At 36.2% G+C, this 21,426-nt stretch overlaps 1 protein-coding gene across 1 annotated transcript in view; it reads right to left on the bottom strand.

Moving 5' to 3' along the window:
* The window catches only part of STRBP (spermatid perinuclear RNA binding protein), a 51,111-nt gene extending 31,283 nt beyond the window's left edge, over positions 1-19,828 (bottom strand). The window contains exons 1-5 of the mRNA XM_008592368.1: positions 19,680-19,828; positions 17,149-17,369; positions 12,236-12,401; positions 1,264-1,407; positions 665-760 (exon numbers count right to left, since the gene is read on the bottom strand). Coding sequence (XP_008590590.1) covers positions 665-760; positions 1,264-1,407; positions 12,236-12,401; positions 17,149-17,369; positions 19,680-19,682 — 630 coding nt within the window. The 5' untranslated portion in view covers positions 19,683-19,828. The remainder of the gene's footprint in view (positions 1-664; positions 761-1,263; positions 1,408-12,235; positions 12,402-17,148; positions 17,370-19,679) is intronic.
* Positions 19,829-21,426: the final 1,598 nt, after the last annotated feature.

Below are 21,426 nucleotides of genomic sequence, written 5' to 3'. Positions count from 1 at the left end.
TAAATCAAGTACGATATCAAAGCAATAATTGCAAGATTAATTTATAAATAACCCATTATAGCTTTATTTAAACTGTTTTATAATGTTCTTAAGTTGTAGTCTTGATTGGGTCAAGTGTAACAATTTCCAAATTAAGTCAATTTTACAATATATAAATTATGTCCATAATCAGGATAAGTATACTGTCTGCCTGACTTCAATTACTAACACGAACTTATTTGTAAGTGTCTCCACTGGAAGAGAGTTACAAAAGGAATAGCATCCTTTTAACTGGCCAGTCAGGCAATTTCCACTGTAATGGAAGGCGGCACTGAAAGAGAAAGGGGCCAGCCAAGGAGGCTTTCACGGGCAGCAGGTGAACAGTGAGTGATCAGTACACAGTCAAGTGCAAGAAGACACTTAGTTCTAAAAGGTATAAAACCCTTTTGGCAGCAAAAAGTACCTCAGGCTCTGCAACAGGAACATGATGAGATAGAAGAGATAAGTTATATACATAAAAAAAAAAGAATTCCTATATAAAGATGCTTAATTAATTTTCCAGGGCAAAACCAGAAGCAGATACCTTAGCTAACTCAGAAGACAGCCATTTTACAGTAACATATTTCTACAGGATTTCCTCTGCTACAGCTTAAGAATTTGCTTTTAGCCATGTTTAAGTACTTACCCATCCTTTTAATGGTGCCCACGTGGGAACTCTGTTGCACAAATCACGCAGAATACGGAGGACAATTACACATGATTTTAATCCATTTGCCCTTGCCTAAAACAAACAAAATGATTCCAATATCCCTGTTGAAATCCATTCTTCATTTTAAGCACACTGATAATGGATAGGTTCTTTAAAGTGAATACAAATTAGCAAGTCATTTACCAGATGTCAAGCAAAACAAAAATCAGAGTATCAAAAGTCATAAAATTGTGATTTATAAAGGCAGATTTTAAAGTAACAGGAGCATAATGTTAAAATTGCTTTTGTAGCTTCATGGCAACCCCATTCCAGGCAACTATCTATACCTTAACTTTTAGCTTTTCTCACTCATGTTTGTATTTTATAAGCAATAATTTGAAATTCAGAATACTAAGCCAAACAGAACATGATAAACATCATTAACTATAGCAGAATCTATACTAGGCACTTTACTCAATTTAACTCATTTATTTACATAACAACAATATAGTACAGAGAAACCAGTAAGTGGCAGGTGTTCCAAATGAAACCTGCACAAGGCTACAGTAACAATAAGATAATAACAAAGAGCCAACCTGAAACCATTTGGCATGTCGAAGAGACGCCAAGGCATTCAGGCATTTCTGCCTGTCCAATAAGTCCGGAGGATCTTTCATTGCAACATTTTCTAATGGTAAAATGGGATAAAGAAAGACAGATACAATTTGACCAAGGGGTTCCTGTCAAATTACCAAGCAATATAAAAATAAAAAGAATAGTAGTATCTGAGTGAAATAATAAGACTCCAAGAAAATTTTATGATTTGGCTTCGTTGCTTTTTTAAAAAATTATGTGCATTATGATTATTTTAGTAAACAGTTATCAGAGTAGCTCTGTGCACAAGTACAAGAGAGCATAAAGGAAATCATTCAGTAAACAAAGCAGTTACTACTGCTACTTGCAATCTGGGATCTTATTAAGCATGTACAACATCACAGGGCACAAAATAAGTACATAGCACTTTTTCCTCTGGCAGAGTGGGAAGAGGAGAAATCTGGAACCAACAGCAGTAACAACTTTTTTGATAGACAAAATTTTGATCACTGATCAGCTTTTAAGGAAATTTGAGACTCTCTTATGTAATAATGTGAAATATATGGGAAATACATTGAGTATGGCAATTTTTTTTAACTAAATAAACTCATTCAATATAACAACAATTAATAGAAACTTTACTGATGAAAATTCAAATATCACCCTGGACTTCTCTAAATTATTAAAACTATAAATATAAAATACATTGACACACAATTCAAATTTTATATACCCTTTTTTTAAAAAAAGGCAGCAAGGAATACTATCTAATTACAGCTGTTCAACTTGCCTTAAAAATTTAAAGTTGGATTAGATGGCCCAAAGCAGCAAAATTAAAAATCCGAACATGTGATTAATGACAAATATCCATATTTAGAAAGATACCACATGATATTATATCCAAGTTTAAATAGCCAAATCTATTTCCTCTAAACTACTAGGAAGTGAGGTTTTAAATTTTTTGAAGTCCTGGTGCATTATTTACATGCATATAACACACAAATGTTTCTGGCAGAATAATTCTTTGTCTAATCCAATTAAGTCATATTTACCATTCTCTTTTAAGAGTTCTATTAAATGTATGAGAGCCCACCAACATTTCTTCCCAATATTATCGTAATAGTAATAGATTCGGCAGTACATACATGTGGGACAACTGATAAAGTGTAAATATTTTATATGGGGGACAAGAGCACTGACACTTCTTGGTTTCCTCAGTTATCAAAGGACTCTATGTATGGCAAATTCAATGTTTATTCTAATTAATAAAATGCCATCAACTAAAACTAAGGGCATAATGCCCAATAGAAAACAAATCTATTAAAGGAAGAATTGTGGTTCTCTTTATTGGCTGCAACATTCTCAAGGCTGAAGTGCTACACACTTATTTTCTGACCAGGTGAGCTCTACAGCAGATATTTGCATTGTTTCCTCATGAACCTCTGCCAACAAAATCACAACACAGGGTCTCATTACCTTTACTCATAAAATGGAGAGCCTCGAAAAGAATTATTAATGTGGATTTGCTTATAAACATAAACAAATATCCTATGGGTATTTGCTTCATAGATGATCTAGCTCCTGGACTTGCTCAATTTTGTCTTTATAGTGACACAAAATATATAACTAACTCACTTTAATGTTTTTATGCCAAAATGTTTAACTGTGGTCAATACAAACATCTGTGTAAAGCTCACATACCCAATAAAATAAACTATTGTAAATGAATGATTAGAATCTCTTAAAAGTTATACATGACAAAGGTTGACTGACTGCTAAGTAATATAATCCCAATGAAAGCTATGGACCTTGCTTGTTTCTTAAGACTTCAATTTTTAAAATTAACAGTAAGGCAAGCTAAGTTTCATTCTATCATCTTAACAAGTATGGATGTCAGGAAGAGGGAAACAATGGAAGAGGGAAATAAGGCAGAGGAAGTTTGGATAGGAAAAGACGAGGCAAGCCAAAACTCTTTTTGTACTTCCTAGTACTTTCATCCAGGGATCAGAGCTTGTAAATAAATAACATTTTACTCTGATTGTAACACAGATATTTTTAACGAGGGACAATGGCAAAAATATTTTCATAAATTCTTTTGTCCCAAAGTCAGATTATAACCACAAACTAATATATTAAAAAAAAAAAAAAAAAGACATCAGCTTGCTACAGACAGTCAACACTTGGAGACAACAGACTCTACTAAAAAGAGATGAAAGGGACAGGCACTGGATCCCCTCTTACATCACAGAAGACTGGCACTGGATCCCCTCTTACATCACCATCAGAATGGTCATGTTTCTTCATGCTCTGATAGTCAGAAAGTTAAAAGATCCAAAATGCTTCATGAAGTGGAAAACAGCAGAGGATATATAATAATTCATCTCATTTTATCTTCTTCAAAGTTTTTAATATTAAAACAATATAAATTCATATGGTACTACAGTGCTACTTATAAGCTCAGCATGTCTATTTCCTTTATATAATTAATAATATACAGTTTTATATATTTTCATTCACTTAAAAGAATAACTTCATTTAATGTGGCAGTCACAGAACTGCCTGGAAAGCACTGCTACTTCTGGTAGCAGAATTTAATATTTCTCAACTTTAATATAGGTGTAAAGATTTTCTAACAAGTCATCTTGGAGTCCTTAATTAGAAACAATAGAAACATGAGCCATTTTTTCTTACAGTGACCAGTGAAACAGATAAGAAACAGCACCAAAAGCAAAGAAAAATAGCTCTTAAAAATGTACTGCTCAGTAACCTGGTTATCAGGGCATGAAGGTACATACAACATTCTGAACAATGGAAACACTAAAAAGAAGTCTATTACACCTAACTGTGTTTATTTGGTTAGAGGTTTGATCAGTGACCAGAATCACACCTTACTGCAGGAAATGTTGGTCAGTTTCTCTCAATGCCTTACATGCAAGCTAACTATCTGCCCGTTAACAAAAACACTAGCCTGGAGACGGGTGAGGGAAAAGCCAAAACATGACTGTGTTAAATAGGAGTTACATGTCTGGAACCTGGGCTCTTCAAAGTAAGACAGTTGAGCTGGGGGTAATCATGAGGGACTCCTTGATAACCTGCATGAAGCTGAGCTACTGAGTTCACGCTGATAGAATTTTCTAGTTAGCCTGAGGATATCTTGGCAGCCCCTTCTCTCTCTCAATTCCATGGGGCTTTCTGCAGAGAAGATATTATGTCCTAAGCCACTGTCCATGCAAAACATCAGGACACAATAATGTGGACAGGTAAATGAAGCAATAAGGTAAAACACAGAGAGCACTGTTCTCCTAATTTATGTTAGTAACATCACTCGGTATGACTTTTCTTTAGTAGCTGGAAATATAATGGCTAAAAGTTTGCTCTGGATGTAGATCTAGCAGCTGGGAAGTCAGGAAAATAAACCGTGCAGCATCATTATAAACCCAGTTATGATCTCTGGAGTATAAGAATGTACTGTCTTGACTCTAACAGGACACATGCTAGTGAACTTCAGCCAAGAGTCAAAAACTCACACTGGCACCAATACGTGTAAAGGGACTATCAGGCAACTTCTCTGTGAACCACTGAAAATCCACCCCAGCACTAAGGACAGAGGTTTATCTTAGTATAAGCCACAAGAATTCTCTGTATTTCCCTATCTACCTAGTTTCAAACTGCATTATAAGTAAAGAGATGATTTATCACCACCCCCCATAGCAAATCAGACACCAAAAGCAGCCAAGACACTGTGTGATGTACAGAATGACTAGATTAGCTAAAGTGCTCGTGCAGGAATCCCAGACAGTAATGGGACAGTAGATTGCATACTGGACTTAGAGTCACAGGAGCTGGGTAAAATGTAGACTTTCCTCATTTACAAAACAGGGCAATTACCTACCTCATAGGGCTGTTGTGAGGGTTTTTAAAATAAATCATGTATAAGGAAGTGCTTATCACATGGTAGATTATAAAATACCTTAACAGATAAATCTTCAATAAATATTGCTTGAGCTATATGAGATGCTTGCCCATTGTTAATGCTTCTTACACACCAGACAGTCTTATTTAATCAGACAATATGCTGACTTTGTAAATTCATTTAACAGACTTGTGGTGTTTTTTGTTTTAATTTTTTTTTCCTACTATGTATTAGGTATATTCTAGGTGCTAAGGATAAAGGACAGGGATGGGAAAAAGATACCTGCCCTCAATGAAACAAACTATACAAGAAACCAGGGTTTTATTATAAGCACTGTAGTAAATACAGTATATTCATTCCAATACTACACTTCAATAGGTGTTTAAGAGTTTAACTGTGTTTAGGTTCAGTTCTTCAGAACTATCATGCACACATTCTTCTCACCATCAAATGAAGGCAGTTTAAATAGGAGAGTTTGCGCTGTGAATCTTTAGTTAGCTGAGTGACTACCACTATTTACTGAGCAACTAGTTTGTGCTGGTTATCGTGTGTCACATTACATAAATTCTCTCATTTAATCTCAAAACAACTTTTTGAAGTATTTATTTTTCACACTTTAATATGAAGAAACCTGTCCATGGTCACACAGCAATAGTAACGAATGTAGCTAAGAATCAAACACAAGGCTGCCGTGAACCAAAGTCGGTGCTTTTTCTCCTATGCCTTCTTTAGAATGAAACACATAATAATGGGGAAATGGTTATTCTAGAGGGACTTCGAATAAAGGATTACAATATGGAAATAAGACTGACAGCATACAGGGAAACTTATCTGTGAAATAGTAAACAATACCAAGAGATTTGCTATGTACTCTGGCAACTTAAAATATACATGGTGATTTGAAATGTGTAGTTAGATCCACTTCCACATGGGCAACCCTGAGGAGATGAGTTTGATGCTCTAACTCACCCCCGTCCTCTAGCTCTGCCTGCTCTCAACCATGCTTATTTCCTTTTCTTAGATTTTACCCAAACATGTGGCAAGTAAAGAGAGGGGTGAGAAAAATGTGAGGTATGTATGTACTGTAAATGGATTGCTTATTTTTTGAAGGAAAGTTGAGGCACTAAAGGAAAATGTCTCCAAGAAAAAAAGTTACAATGAAATTTTTTTTTAACTTTGAGAAAGAAAATGAGCAGACATGGGGGAAAAAAGGATATCTTTCAGTCCCAGAAATTCTGGAACCTGAATGAAACTTATGCTTTCATCCCATATAGCTGTCTAGTGTGAGAATTGTATAGCCCGGATCTCAAATGCTTAATTATGCTGGATCCTCTCAGTTGCCTAGGAATACACAAAACTACTAGCAAAGAACAAAAAGTTGTCTTTGACAAAGCCCAGGTTAGACAAAATGAGCAAATTATAAAAAACATCAAGTGAGTCAACAGGGCTGCAATGTTAAAGACAACAGCAAAGCCAATCTTTCTGCCATTCAAAAGGCAAGAAGTGACATGTGTAAAACATCAGATCCAAGCAGATTCCTTCACCTTACCTGATCCCACACATCAGCTGAGGAGATTCAGGTCCTAGAGGTCTTTGGATCCTTTAGTAATTCAAACACCTTGAACAGAGACTATGACTTTCTTACTTTATTATAAACTCCATTCTATAATAGTGTTCTAGCAAGGGTACAATACACTAAAAATCTGTTTTCAGATTCTCTGAACAGAAATTAAAAGTTATAAAAGGCAACCGACTAAGCCGAAGGATATCACTGAAAGCAATGATTCCACATAAGTACTCAAAATCACAGGAAACAATATTCCACGTAAGTACTCAAAATCACAGGAAAGGGCTGAGCCTGCGGCGCACTCGGGAGAGTGCGGCGCTGGGAGCACAGCAGCGCTCCCGCCGCAGGTTCGGATCCTATATAGGGATGGCAGCCCCACCCACCCTGGCAGCCATGCAGCCCTGCAGCCCTGCAGCCTCTCTGAGCCCTGGCTACTGGGCAAACACTGCATGACTGCTGTGCCCTTGATTGATGAAATCTAGGGGCATCCTTGAAACCTAGCTCCAAACTTCCCATTGAGTCCCCTGTCCACCCTGCCAGGCCCATCTTCTGACATAAGACATGACATTAGGCTGTGAGCTACGACATGGTGAGAATTCAGCTCTCCCTTTCCATGTACATTCCTAAATATGTACAATACTTCTTGACCTACACACTCAATACAGACACCTTCCAAGCAGGTCTTTTTTTAGATAAATGCGAGTACTTCAAAAGGGCTCCCTTGGGTGGTCTGGGCTCATTCCTTAAGGGATTCTGTGTAATGAGCGATTCCTGAGCTGATTGGATTTGAAGAACCCAATGATTCCTCTGAGATTCATCTCAAAGCCTGCAGAATTAGGGACCACACACGGCTTAGCTCAATTAGGAAGGAAGGGGGCAGATGGGGAACTCCTCAGGGCTGGGTTCAAGTTGAGGCTCCACCCTCACGTGCTCTATGGCCTTCGGCCTCCATCTCCTTGTCTATAAATGGGGACAATTATGTCTACATTGTGCAGGACAGCTGGGAAGATTAAATGAGATATATACACAAAATGTCTTGCACATAGTCAGTGCTCAATAAATGAGAGACATTAATGTTTCTAACAAGGGGAAAGAGACAACGAAATAAAATTAACTTGATGGAGAGTTGCCTGTTCATAATAGTGGCTTTCACATCGGCCTCTGGCCCTTACTTCCTCCCTTCAGTTTCCATCTAAAGCTCTCGTTTTTATGTAAAACCCCTGAATTCTGTAAGAACCACATGCATTACTGGAGCCTAAGACTGACCCCTGAAGAGCTTCTGATGGCAACAACATTTCTGCCAAACTCCTGGACACAGGGCTGGGGCCTCAGTCACTCGGTGTTGGTGCAAAGCTCACAAAGACACTCATGATACACAGGAATGGCAGATAAAGCTAAGCATTTAAGTTGCTATGAAAATCAGAGATAGAAGTGAAATTTAATCTTCCATCAGGATCGTGATCATTAGCTCCCTAAGTAAATCAGGCCTGGGCATGCTGCAACTCTCCTGGAGTCTTGTGCATGATGCAATATTTCTACAAACATTTTGATATGAAAACAGATATTTAAGGGGAGACGGCATGCCTCAGGGATTTAGCAGAAAAGCATCTGCTTTGAGGGAGCATTTGGTCCTGTAAAATGACTTCCCTGCACTTGATCTTCCACAGTCTCATATTGAAGTCATAAACCTGTGTTTGTGTCATCAATCTGCTGTTGTGAAAATTATTTTGATGTCAAACACAGGATTATAATTTTACTAGAATCCTTCTCAAGTCTTGAATATTTTAATGCTGGCTATAAAAAAAAGTCCAGCCCCTGACGGAGTAATGGAATATTTCTTTACCTAGTCCCCAAACACTTTGCACACGTTCCTTGTGCTGTCTTGTGATGATCTGGCAAGTAACTCTCTGCTTGCTGTTTACGAGCCTCCTGGGCACTCCATCCCCTCTCCCTGGTCCCACGGGGGCTCTGATCAGGGTGGTCCATGAACTCTCTACCTTTCATCCAACTAACCATGCTGCTCTGCCTTGGCTCCAAACTGTCTTCTCAGAAGCTTTATCCTTTTGTTATTGGCCGCTACTTTTGAAAATCTTTTGTAGCCAAGGGGACTTTGTCTCAAAATGTACTTTGTAAAGCAATTCTATTTTGCTGAAATCTTCCATTCAATTCCTTAAGGCTATGCACATCTCAGGGAGTAGAAACATGAATTCTGGAATCTGTCAAACCTGGTGTCAATTTCTGTTTCTGCCAACTTATCTGATCCTGGCTAAGTTACTTTTTTCCTAAGCCTCACTTTTCATCTAGGAAATGGGAACAATTTGTATCACTACCTCCCAGAATTGTGAGGAGTCAATGCGACAGGCCATGTGGAGCACTTAGCCGAGGTCCTGCACGTTGCAATCCCTCAGTATATTTTAGCCACCTTTCTAATTATTACTTGATGTCTACTCTTAAGAAGTAGCTTAGGTATGGGGCCGGCCCGGTGGCACACTGCTACAGTGCGCCGCTTGGGAAGCACGGCGGCGCTCCCGCCGAGGGTTCAGATCCCGTATACAGACCGGCCGCTCACTGGCTGAGCGAGGTGTGGGAGCAACACCGTGGGTTGCGATCCCGTTGCCGGTCCCGGTCCGGTACGGGCGCGACACTGAGGGTTGCGATCCGTTGCCGGTCACGAAAAAAAGACAAAAAGGAAAAAAAAAAAAATAGCCAGGCTGAATGGAAACACTACTAGATCTGTGCTCATCAGTGTGTATTAAAAGAACTCAAAGTCATTTACAAAAAAAGAGCATTTTACCACTACACATTCCCCAAAAAAGTAGTAAAGAGAAAACTCATTATCTTAATTTTGAACAGAGGAAGCCACAGAAGGGAAAGACCACACAGTGAATGGAAGAATCAGAACCAGAATATAAAAAAACAGCAGAAAAATGCTCACATTCATTTTGCCACTAAAAGAACATTAAAGATGTTTATTGGAGAATGAATTAAACTACATTTTTCAATTATACATGCCGATCACCATAAGACACATCCGAAGTAATAAACATATGTATGGCATGAGTTTTGGGCTAGACTAATTTTAAGTGATTTCTAGTTTGAGTCATCCTCCTCGTCCTTTGCTCAAAGAAATTCTAAAATCACCCCTAGAAAAAAGTATGGAGAAAAAAAGTATGGTACAATGACCTCAATTAATGAAGGCACTCAGATAACTGAAAGTTCTGCTATGGTAAGTGCTCAGAAAAAAGATGTTTAATCCGTAAGAAAATAAGATCATATTAGAGATTGGTTTTCCATATAAACACCAAGAAAACAGGCAGGGCAAGGGTATAGGGTGTGGGGGTAGTATAAATGTGGAAACCACACATAAAATTATTTCCTGAAATATTATGGAATATTTAAAATATATAATTGTTACTATAATTATAATGCATGTGTGCTTATGTATATATACGTGGGCACAAGTTTGTACATGTATATAATTTAATCTGCGATCGGTGTACAATTATCATTCCCACTTTACAGGAAAATGTACCTTTACCCAAATATAGATTCATTGTTGGAGAACTCTATTGGCTATGTTAAATTCAAATACATTTCTCATAATTTCCACCATTGGTCTTAAGAGTTCAGGCTTCTTTTACCTTCTCCAAGGCAGCACTCCAAAGACTGAAAGACATTTGTCTTTTTTAGTAGTATCTTCTCTAGCCTATCTCCTCAAATTTGAGATAGTTTGCACAGCCTGCACTCTCTCCTGGGTCCCTCCCTTGAACACCTGCTAGCTCAACAAAAACGTTTTAAAACTGTGTTGCCCAGAAATAAAGACCCTCACTCAGGAAAAGAGCAATGCAGAATTCACACAGTTGTGATCTGCACAAAGAAAGCTCTATTAATGCAGACTGAAGCTTGGCCCAATCTTCTCTATCTTCAAACTGGAAACACATTAACAGATTTTTCAGAATAAGAACTCTGATTTATTATAGTACTGGTTCTCAACCCTTGTTCCACCCTGACACACCTGAGGAGAGTGGTCATATTCCTCATCCTAAGAAACAAGTAGGGAACACTGAAGGGAACAGAAAAGGGTGAGATAGTTGAAAAAGCCTCAAATATGTTTGACCCTTTGATTATTACTTTTGATAGACTCAAAAGTAACAATGTTCACTATACTAAAAGAAGAAATACAAATTAAATGCTAAAACAATATAAAAAATAATGGAAATGAGGAATTTTGTTAATATTCTAATAAAGAAAGTATGGTTAGGCAGAAGCCCCCATTACTGAGCTTTCCATGTCATAAAGCTTTATTGTATTCCATGCACTCAACGCTCTCCTTCCCCCAAATGGTCACAAAAGGATTTTTTAAAAAAGAGAAAAAAGAAACAACCCTATGAAAGACCAGAAAACATTTCTATATCAAAATTTAAAGTGAAAAAGCCAAATATGTTCTGTCACTTAGAAAACCATATTTTAAGATTTAAGATAGAATGATAAAATCAAAGTGCCCCCAAAATTAATAATGGAAAATATGTCAACAAAGTAACACAAATATGAGTATCAGGAATAGTAGATAAAAATATCAGAGAGATGGTTTTGAAGATCAAGTGGTGAATATGAAAAAAAAATGATCCAGCAACAAGGCTAATAAAAACAAATTTAGAATTCATATTACTTGAAAAAAACACACCTTTTAGAAGAAATATAAATACCAAGAAACCAATGAAAGAAAAGGGAACATTCAACAACTCAAAGTTTGGACCTGCAGGCTGACATTTATTTCTATGACATGGATATAAAGACAAATTGATTTAAAAAATATCAAAAAGCTGTAATCTAATTAGACCACAGATAACACGTATCTGAAACTGAAAGATTATCACATCTTCCCAATCAGTGATGCAATTGGCCCTTGGGGTAGGCTGGCAGGAAAGGTCCTAGGGTGGCCAGAGCCCCAACAGATTGCCTTCAGCCCAAAGGAGCCTTCAGCAACAGCCTCCAGGGAACATGCCAACATTAAGATTTTCTAAAAGCATACCAATGGGAAAAAGGTTTGGAGACAGGAATTACTAGTGACTTTCCATTAACAGAACAGAGAGGTGACTGTTAAATTAGCTGAGTCTTCAATTTTAAAAGTTATCTTCTATGAAAGTCTCTAGTTATCTAGGTTCTTTTCAGACTTTCAATTCCTCCTTCAATCATACCTTTCAAGAGTTTTATAATGCTGAGAGACCTACTCCAGAAAAAATGAAGACTCTCAGCAAGATACACATGAAAAGTTTAATATTGCACCTTAACAGCCATCTTAATTTGGCAAATATATCCCAAGTACTAATCACTAGAAGTTAGCTTTAAATGTGATGGACCTTACAAAAGGTATTCCTTTAGTCTGTACCTACCCTTTACTATTACCAATTCTTGTTAATAAATTCATCAAAGAAACTACCTATTTTTCACCTTTTTACAAATTCTCCTAGAGGTGCAGTTTAACTGTACTCACCTGAATCTGAATAGGAAGATTATCTTTGACTGTATTTAACAGGGTCTCTGTGGGTTTGTCTTTGCACATTAAAACCAGCTCCAAGTCCATATCATCTTTAATCAGCAAGCCTTTTGCAACCAGGCCAATCCTCATTACACCACACAATGTCCGACCACCTTGATCCCTAAAAATAAAAGTCTTTATGATTACTCTTACAACCTATTTCCCAAACTATAACTTAATCATCACTTGGCTTCCTGGATACTAATATGAATTGGTACAACCAGGCCAATCCTCATTACACCACACAATGTCCGACCACCTTGATCCCTAAAAATAAAAGTATTTATGATTACTCTTACAACCTATTTCCCAAACTATAACTTAATCATCACTTGGCTTCCTGGATACTAATATGAATTGGTACGGTATTAATATGTAAATCGAGGTATTAAAAAATCCACACAGAATTAAGTCTCAGATTTAAGGCTCATAAAATATCTATCTTCCCCCAAGGACACAATAGGAAGCATATTTTAGACTAAAGATCTTTTAATTCTTTACAACACATATAGTGCTTAAGAAAACCCAAAGATTGTTCTTTTTAAACTTCCTTCTATTTTTGTTGTTGTTGTTGTTGTTGTTTTAATAGTAACTAAAGAATTTGTGAGAAACATGAAACCAGGGTATACAGAGAAAAAGCATCACAGTAGAAATCTAAATAAAAGACCTGATAGTGCTTGCTGTTTCAGTATCCACAAATGTAAAAAAGCTATCGACTAGGTAAGCTAAGGTCCCTCCTAGCTGTATCATTCTAGGAATACACAAAAGCATATGGGAAAAGCAGAATAATGGGACAAAAGTAAAGAGCAGAGGAAGTAAGGAACAGACTAAAGATAATCTGCAACATATGTATTCCAAATACAGGAGTAGCTAAAAGAGCAAACACTCAAAGAACTTCAAGTCATAAATGGTGCATAAGAAATATGTTCATCTATCTTTGATCTTAATTTTCAAAGCTTCTTATTAGTCCACTTCCCTTCATCGCAAGTGAAAATATTAACTAAGCTTAGCAGTTATTCAATAAGAAAGCAATGCTTGGATACCAAAAACATACTAAAGGAGATCTGGTCTTTCCTGTTCCTGAGGCTTACACTGATCATAATTAAGTAACAAAAGCAGTAATTCAATAAACATTAAATCAGTGAAAAACTATAAAAAGGTGGCACAAGTATAAAAAGAAAGAAAAAGCATTTTAAAGCAAGTGACCCAAGTGTAAGGAATTGTTTGATATTAAGAATAGTCGTCTTTGATTCTTTCTTCCTCTGTATCCCTGACCTCTCATCCTCCCAAATCTAACAATGCTTTATAAATTCCCCCTCCGTAATCACCCTGAAACTACTGCCTTCAAACTAGTTTCTTCAGGCTCCTATTACCGCTCACATAGAATACCTCATCGGACTTATTGACAAACCTCTACCATCTCCCACCTAAAATATACAGTATACCGCAGCCAAAATAATCTTCCAATGGCACTGCTTGCATGACACTCCACCTACTATTTTCCTTGGTGTCCCACTTAACACTAGGATGCTTAGCATATTGGGAGGCAATTTAGAAGGCAACATGACTTCTTGGTTCAAACGCTGACTCTGCCACTTACTGTGTGACATTGGACAAATTACAAATTACTTAACTTCTTTGAGTCTGTTTCATTTGTAAAACAGGAATAATACCTTTCTCATAGAGTGGTACTAAGAACACAGTTTAGTTTAATGTTTAAGTTATCAACTCTGCCCAGAGCCCAATGTATATTAATAGCTCAATAAACAACAATTATTATTCTTTAAACTGTCCCTACACTTTCTCATATGTAGATCTTAGCTGATTTATTTTTTTCTTACACTTTCAAAGCCTGACCCATTCTCTGAGCCTATTCCAAATGCTACCTCCTTCATAAATCTCTTTATGACTTCCAGGACCAGCATATCATCTCTCCCTGCTCTGTACTTTCACATTTTCACAGGATATTGAAGTAAAGATACTAAGAAAACTGGATCTGGAGTCAGAAAGACTTAAATATGAATCTTAGCTCCACCACACACAAGTTAAAAGTTCATTAATGACTCTGAGTTACTCTTTCTTCACAGGCAAATTTGGAGCAGTGGAAATTTCGTACTTAAAATGGGGGCAGAAGAAAGGGTATAATAATAATAGAGACTAGTAGGTTTGCTGTAAGATAATGTGAAAAATAATATGGTACGGGCTGACCCTGTGGCTCACTCGGGAGAGTGCGGCGCTGGGCTAATAATAGAGACTAGTAGGTTTGCTGTAAGATAATGTGAAAAATAATATGGTACGGGCTGACCCTGTGGCTCACTCGGGAGAGTGCGGCGCTGGGCGCGCCGAGGCCGCAGGTTCGGATCCTATATAGGGATGGCCGGTGCGCTCACTGGCTGAGCATGGTGCGGGCAATACCAAGCCAAGGGTTGCGATCCCCTTACCGGTCACAAAAAAGGACAAAAAAATAAATAAATAAAATAATAATATGGTACAATAGCTGGTACTCAATACATGGTAGCTATTACAGGCTAGTCATTATTAGCTCACTTTTAAAATTCTAAATCATAACTATGATATACTTGGTCACATCATCCCATATGTAGAAGACAGCATGATTGAGCAGAGAAACTAAGTCCTAATTCAAACAGTCCTGAATTTGAATACAATAGTTATTGTAAAGCAAGTGACCCAAATACAGTGAATTACTTAAAATTAAGAACAGAGTCCTAATATTCCTAATAATACAAATGGTGGGACTTTATACAATTTATTTTACTTCAGAATCAGCTTGTAAAAAAAGTAAAATAAGAGGTTAAAATAAGAGAGCACAGGTAAAAGATGTCCAACAGTACCTGACAAGAGAAGGTGCTTCATAAATAAAAACTAACCCTCACCTATCTTAGTTGTCCTTTGGAATGCTTAGCACACACCAGAAGCACAATATATGTCTATTATCAGAAAAGAGATCTGTTGGGCCGGCCAGGTGGCGCACTGCTACAGTGCGCCGCTTGGGAAGCGGGGGTTGGGATCCGTTGCCGGACACGGAAAAAAAAAAAAAAAAAAAAAAAAAAGAAAAGAGATCTGTTCTTAGAAGACATGCCTTCCTCTATTTTAAACACAGTAAGAACAGAACCATTCTGCACTCCTTGAGTTCCACCACATGGGAAGAAACATAGACAAGTGCTCAACCCGAGACTGTTCCACAAAATAGAAAGACTTAGACAACCACCAAGAGCATTCACACATAGAGCTATATTAAAAAATCCAAACAAAAGTGTGAAGCACATTATCCTTTAAAACACACTGACATCATCCACTTAAGCAAAAGTCTATAGGAGTACTTTCCAAAAGTATGCTAGAAGAAACAACATTAGAAGATGTATTACGAAGCCCTGAACTCCACTGAAATGTGTACTTAAAAATGGTAAATAAATAAATAAATTTTTAAATTCTTGTGTGTTTTATATATATAGATATATATAACCATAATGTTAAAAAGTTTTTTAAATGACATAAACACATACCAAAGTACAATTTAAATCTGGAGTACATGACTATTTAACTTGCACAAAAACTGGGATATACAGAGAGAGCCAGATCACTGGGTAATATTACTAATTAACACACTATAGATATATATAACCATAATGTTAAAAAGTTTTTTAAATGACATAAACACATACCAAAGTGCAATTTAAATCTGGAGTACATGACTATTTAACTTGCACAAAAACTGGGATATACAGAGAGAGCCAGATCACTGGGTAATATTACTAATTAACACAAACTCCAAATTTGACCAAGACATCATATATGAGAAAAACTGAGTTACTTCCAAGAACCTTCAAAGTGACAAAACTTTGACCAGATACAATATATCAAAATTACCTGTAAACAGCTAACAAAGTAAAAAAATCACATTCCTCACTGAAAAACTGACGTTGACTATCTTTCCTCTGAAGATGAAAAGGTTACACTAACTTTTAGGGAAGAAAATCAGTTTATCAATACTTTCTCACTATTCCTCATCTACTTATCACATTGATATAAAACTGAAAGCTAGAGAAAAAATCCTGCAACCTCCCTTTCACTGATAAGTTGTAGCCAAAATAATGTTTTTAAATCTATTAATATGGTATAGTCAAATGAACATCTTTCAAAGTAAGTTATATACTTATTCTAATCATACTGACATTGCTCAAAACAGTAACTCTAAGCTTAGGATGGCATAGTTTCATGATCTGACTCCAGTTACCATTTCAGCTTCATCTCACTAACCTCTACTATTGTTACAGCATTTAGAATTACTCTACTGTAATTGTTGAAGGGTCTGGTTCCCATTAGACCTTCATTCATTCCACAAATACTCAATAAGCATTTATAATATGTAGGACACTGGGCTAGATCCTGGGAATCAACAAGGTAGATATAGTCAAAAATACCTTTAAAATACATTTCCCTGCACTCTTTCTTCTACCTTAGGATTTTTAAATGACTGACAAAAATGATATTTTATGATTTTCTCAGAGATCAAACACACTACCATTTATTTCAGAATTTAGAAAGATCAACCAACACAGTAAAAGATGACATATAATAACCTTCAAACATAAAGATTTTAAAGACTTGTACACTCTCAAAAGGAATGCTATACACGACCATCTTCTTTTTCTGGCTCTAATCGTTATTCCTTTTTTACTTTCCTTTCAAATTTAACTCAAAAAAACTCCATGTAACACTTACTTCCTTGGTTATAGTCATATATATGCAAAAACCCAAGCACAGCATATCACAAACTCAATCCAACAAGACCCTCAAGCTATTCCGTGCATTCCTGGAAAGCATCTCAAAGGCCAGTCTACACTCACTTGGAACAGTTTTCTACAGCCTCATCTTTCTTCACTTCTGTCTCGCCCTCTGTTTTTGTGCCTTTATTTGTTTCATCCAGCCAATCTGAGACATGTTTAAGAGCGCATTCAACAGTAGACACCATATTCTGAACAGCTTCAAGTTCCTCTGGAGAAGGATAGATTGTTGAATGTTTCACCATAACATGGCGATCATCATTGGCAAAAGACCGAATAGATCTCTGTCAGAAGGAAAAGAAAACAATTACTTCAACAAAAGAAACATCACCTGAAAAAGATGACATACAGTAAGTCAACTCATAGCATTAATTGGCAAACTGTTGTGAAAAGTTAATGTTGGGACAATAAAAAATTGTTCAGGAATGGGAAGTAAAACCCCATTTCACTGAATGCCACACCAAAAACTTAGAATGCTTTCATTCATGTTTTGGTGAAGGTTCACGTAGGTCACACTCAGCATTATGTATATGCTATCTTTAAGCCAAACCTATGCATTTCAAATACCAATTCAAAAAAGGTCATCCATATCATACATCATCTGCAAGAAACAGGTACTTCCTAGCTTCAAGAAAGTCTCTAGAAATGCATAAAAGTGATTCATGATACCCAGCCACTCCTTCCAAACAGCGAGATGTTTGTACCTTAAAAAAATTGAGATTTCATAACCAGTAACAACACAAAATACAGATATATGTGAACACTATAAGAAAACTATGGAAAATACTAGAATATTGTTTACTATTTGACATTCAGATGTTTGGTATGAAGCTTTAATTTTGAAAATAGACTAGCAGGAGACATTCCAAATTCCAAACTGGAAAAAAATCATACTGCGAGACATCAACTTAATTTAATTTATAAGTTAATTTACATATGTATTACACTCTCAATCAAAATCTCCTCAGGACTGATTTACTTAAACCTGAACAAAAACCATTTTAAAGCTCATTTGAAGAAGAAAAAAATAATCAATGAGAATATCAAGAAATAGTCTAGAAAGCGTCCGACGGATGGTACCATCGTACTAGAAGAAAATAACAGAAAATTTTAAACAGCAATAACTAAAATGACATGCTGGCTCAGAAATCAGTGAGGTAGACAAATGCCAAGAAGTAGAATGAATTTCATGAAAATTTAACAGAGTAGATCCTTCACACTCATGAATCACACATCTTAAAACCTTTGAATATTTCCAAATTTACAAATATTGTGAAGATACTTGTACCGGTTACCAGTACTGAAACAACACCGTACCTCACAAATATGTGCAAGTAAATGTTAAGATAAATTAAAAAAAAAAAAGAAAAAGCAAGCAAGCAAGCAAGCAGTAGGAGAAATTGAAAAACACTTACCAATTAAATGATATAAAAACACAAAATTTCTACATCAGAAAATCTAAGCTAAAATTACAATGAATAAACAAGGTAAGGAATTTTCATCAACTATGACAAACAATATATATAAAGCATTTCTTTAAGTTGTCAGAATATCAAGTCTATAAAAAATTTGCTGAAGAGGCAAATAATACACATGGGAGAAAATACAAGTCATAGTGTGGTTTTTCACATTTCACCATAAAACTAAAATGACAGGGAAAATTCCAAGTTAACATATTTTTCCCACCATCCAAATCTAAAATAGAATTTCTTCTGTAAAGAGCAAATCAACAAAGTTATAATCCTTTAAGACATTTAGAGGAAAAATTCACACAACATCCTCCAGAACCAAAAAACTAGGGGAAAAAATTCAGCACATTTTACCAATTACACACCTAGACACCAGAGGTTATGACCTCATCTAACATCACAAATTCAATTTAAGTCAGAAATGTCCACAAAAAGCAAGGTTTCCTTGATACTCCATTCAGCAGCCCCTAGTACACCCAACACTTGACCCTATTATTTTAAAAGCATGTGAAAGAAGTAGCTTTATGAGTTAAGCATTCACACATTTTATAAACTTTTACACCATTCATATAACTAATTAAAAGGATTGGTTCAGGATTTTTAATTTCCATGAGAAAAAACTGAACTTCAGACAGAAGAGACCAGAGAAAAATTACTTAATTTCAAGCTCAAGCTCACCTAGCTATTTGTATTGGCTTGTTAATACCAGTTTTATTAGAAAATATTATTTAAGGTGGGTCTGAGTACAGTGGTCTTTACAACTAACCTCACAACCAGTTACAGATTTCTTTGTTCCCTCTCCACTCCCACTGCTTTGTGTGACTTGATAAAAAATAGTAAAAAATATAAAGAAAGAAAATACTATTTAAGAGCATTCCTTCTTTCATATTTAATAACGTATAATCTGCAGGCTCATTGGGCTTCATCTTGTGGTTTATAGGGCTCGTAATAAATCTGAACTCATTTGCTTTGAAAGTGCCAATAGTAGAGTGCCATCTTTATCTGATGCACTAGAGCCAAAAATTAACCCCATTATTTTTCTCTTGCCCTCACTATTAACACTTCCAATTTAAAATTATTATAATCTTTTGTAACTAAATTAAGGAAATATCAATTATAACCTACCATGGTTTTCTAGTTTTTAAGCTTCTTTTTCCGATCCTTTCCCCTCTTTCTTGTCGTCTTCACTAGACACTGTTTTGTGTGACAGTACCTCCTCATAAGCCTGAGTCCCCGGACAGCCCAGTGTCAATATGGCAAAGATCTTTAAGACTTGTTCTCTGGAATACACCTGTAACAGAATAGGAAAAACAACTTTTCAAAAATGCTTAATTACAATTTTCTCAAATCTAAGTGTGGAGCTCATAAACATGTTATTTATCAAAAAGAAACAAACCTTATAGCAGAAAATCAACACCTGTAACAGAATAGGAAAAACAACTTTTCAAAAATGCTTAATTACAATTTTCTCAAATCCAAGTGTGGAGCTCATAAACATGTTATTTATCAAAAAGAAACAAACCTTATAGCAGAAAATCACCTCATTTCAAACAAAAAGCTAATACATCTTGGGCCCAAGAGCATAGATATGGCCAGAAAATTGATCATCCTGTTAGCCCCAATGCAGCGGCTGGCTGACTTGCACTCAATGAGATAACTGTATTTGCTGACACAAATTCAATCAAGAAACCCCACCTGAAAGAGTAATACTACTACTGGTGGCAACAATGTTGCAATTAATTCATCCAATTTTCAATTAAAAAATCGGTATTAGACCAATGTAAAAAGAGACCCTACACCCCCCCTCAGCCTATACCCACTGCCATGCCAGACTCCTGAATATTCACAAGATCCTAATTTCATTACTTGTTGGTGTTCCTCACCAAAATCCCACAGCACATTTCTGCCCAGAAGCCTAATCACCATTCTATTACGCACTTAGTTCCACCTCTATGAGATTTTATTTTTAACTCCAGATAGCGTAAAAGTAAACTCATCTGAGCACTGATGAAATACTTATATATTCTAAACCCAGCTATAATTTTTTTAAAAGGGCTAACATCAAAACAGAACGTTTTAACTACATAGGTATCACAAGGTAACTTACATACCACAGACTTCCTCTTCAATATGTATAAGTATCTTTCCTTTAAATTTAATTTCCTTTAAAGAAGGAAATCTGCATAGAAGACTATTGCCAATAACAGTTTATTAATATTATCCAGTTTTCTCTCAAAGAAAGAAATTCCTTCTTGAATTTCTGGGACCAGGAAAGTTACAGGAGTGACATTTAACTCTCCTCAAACTACAAATGAAAACACAGACCCAAAACTGTATTCAAATGACACTCAGCTGTGACCTACAAGCAAAACTATTCATATCCTGGTAACCAATGTCCGTATTTCTGTTTTATAAAATCCACCTGAAAAAACCTAGTGGAACTTGATTTAAAAAAAAAAAAAAAAAAGATTATGTAACTGAACAAGTTCTAATAAATAGAGCTTACTTTGATTATTATACATACCACATTAGGGTGGGAATGCACAAGTGCTAAAACTCATAGGGTCCTTTTGTACAAGAGATATCTCAAAATGCTCGTCACTAAAATTATACCTTTCATAAAAAGACTGTACCACGCAACTTTAGAGTGTTTGGCATCTCCTATTGCCAACCCTACTACATTCTAAGGGATTCAACCATTCAGTCCTTAGCTGTGAATCTAGCAGCCAATAAGACTGCTATGTATTCAATTGAGAATTGAAACAAAGTCCTCAAGATTTACTCTGTAAAAAGGTGAAGCCAATAAATCTACCGTATTAAGAAAGTATATTGAAAGTTGGGCCAGCCCGTGGCTCACTCGGTAGAGTGCGGT

This window comes from Galeopterus variegatus, unplaced genomic scaffold (assembly GCF_000696425.1).
Source record: "Galeopterus variegatus unplaced genomic scaffold, G_variegatus-3.0.2 Scaffold7836, whole genome shotgun sequence".
Classification (NCBI taxonomy): Eukaryota; Metazoa; Chordata; class Mammalia; order Dermoptera; family Cynocephalidae; genus Galeopterus; species Galeopterus variegatus.
This window is presented reverse-complemented; position numbering and strand designations above follow the sequence as displayed.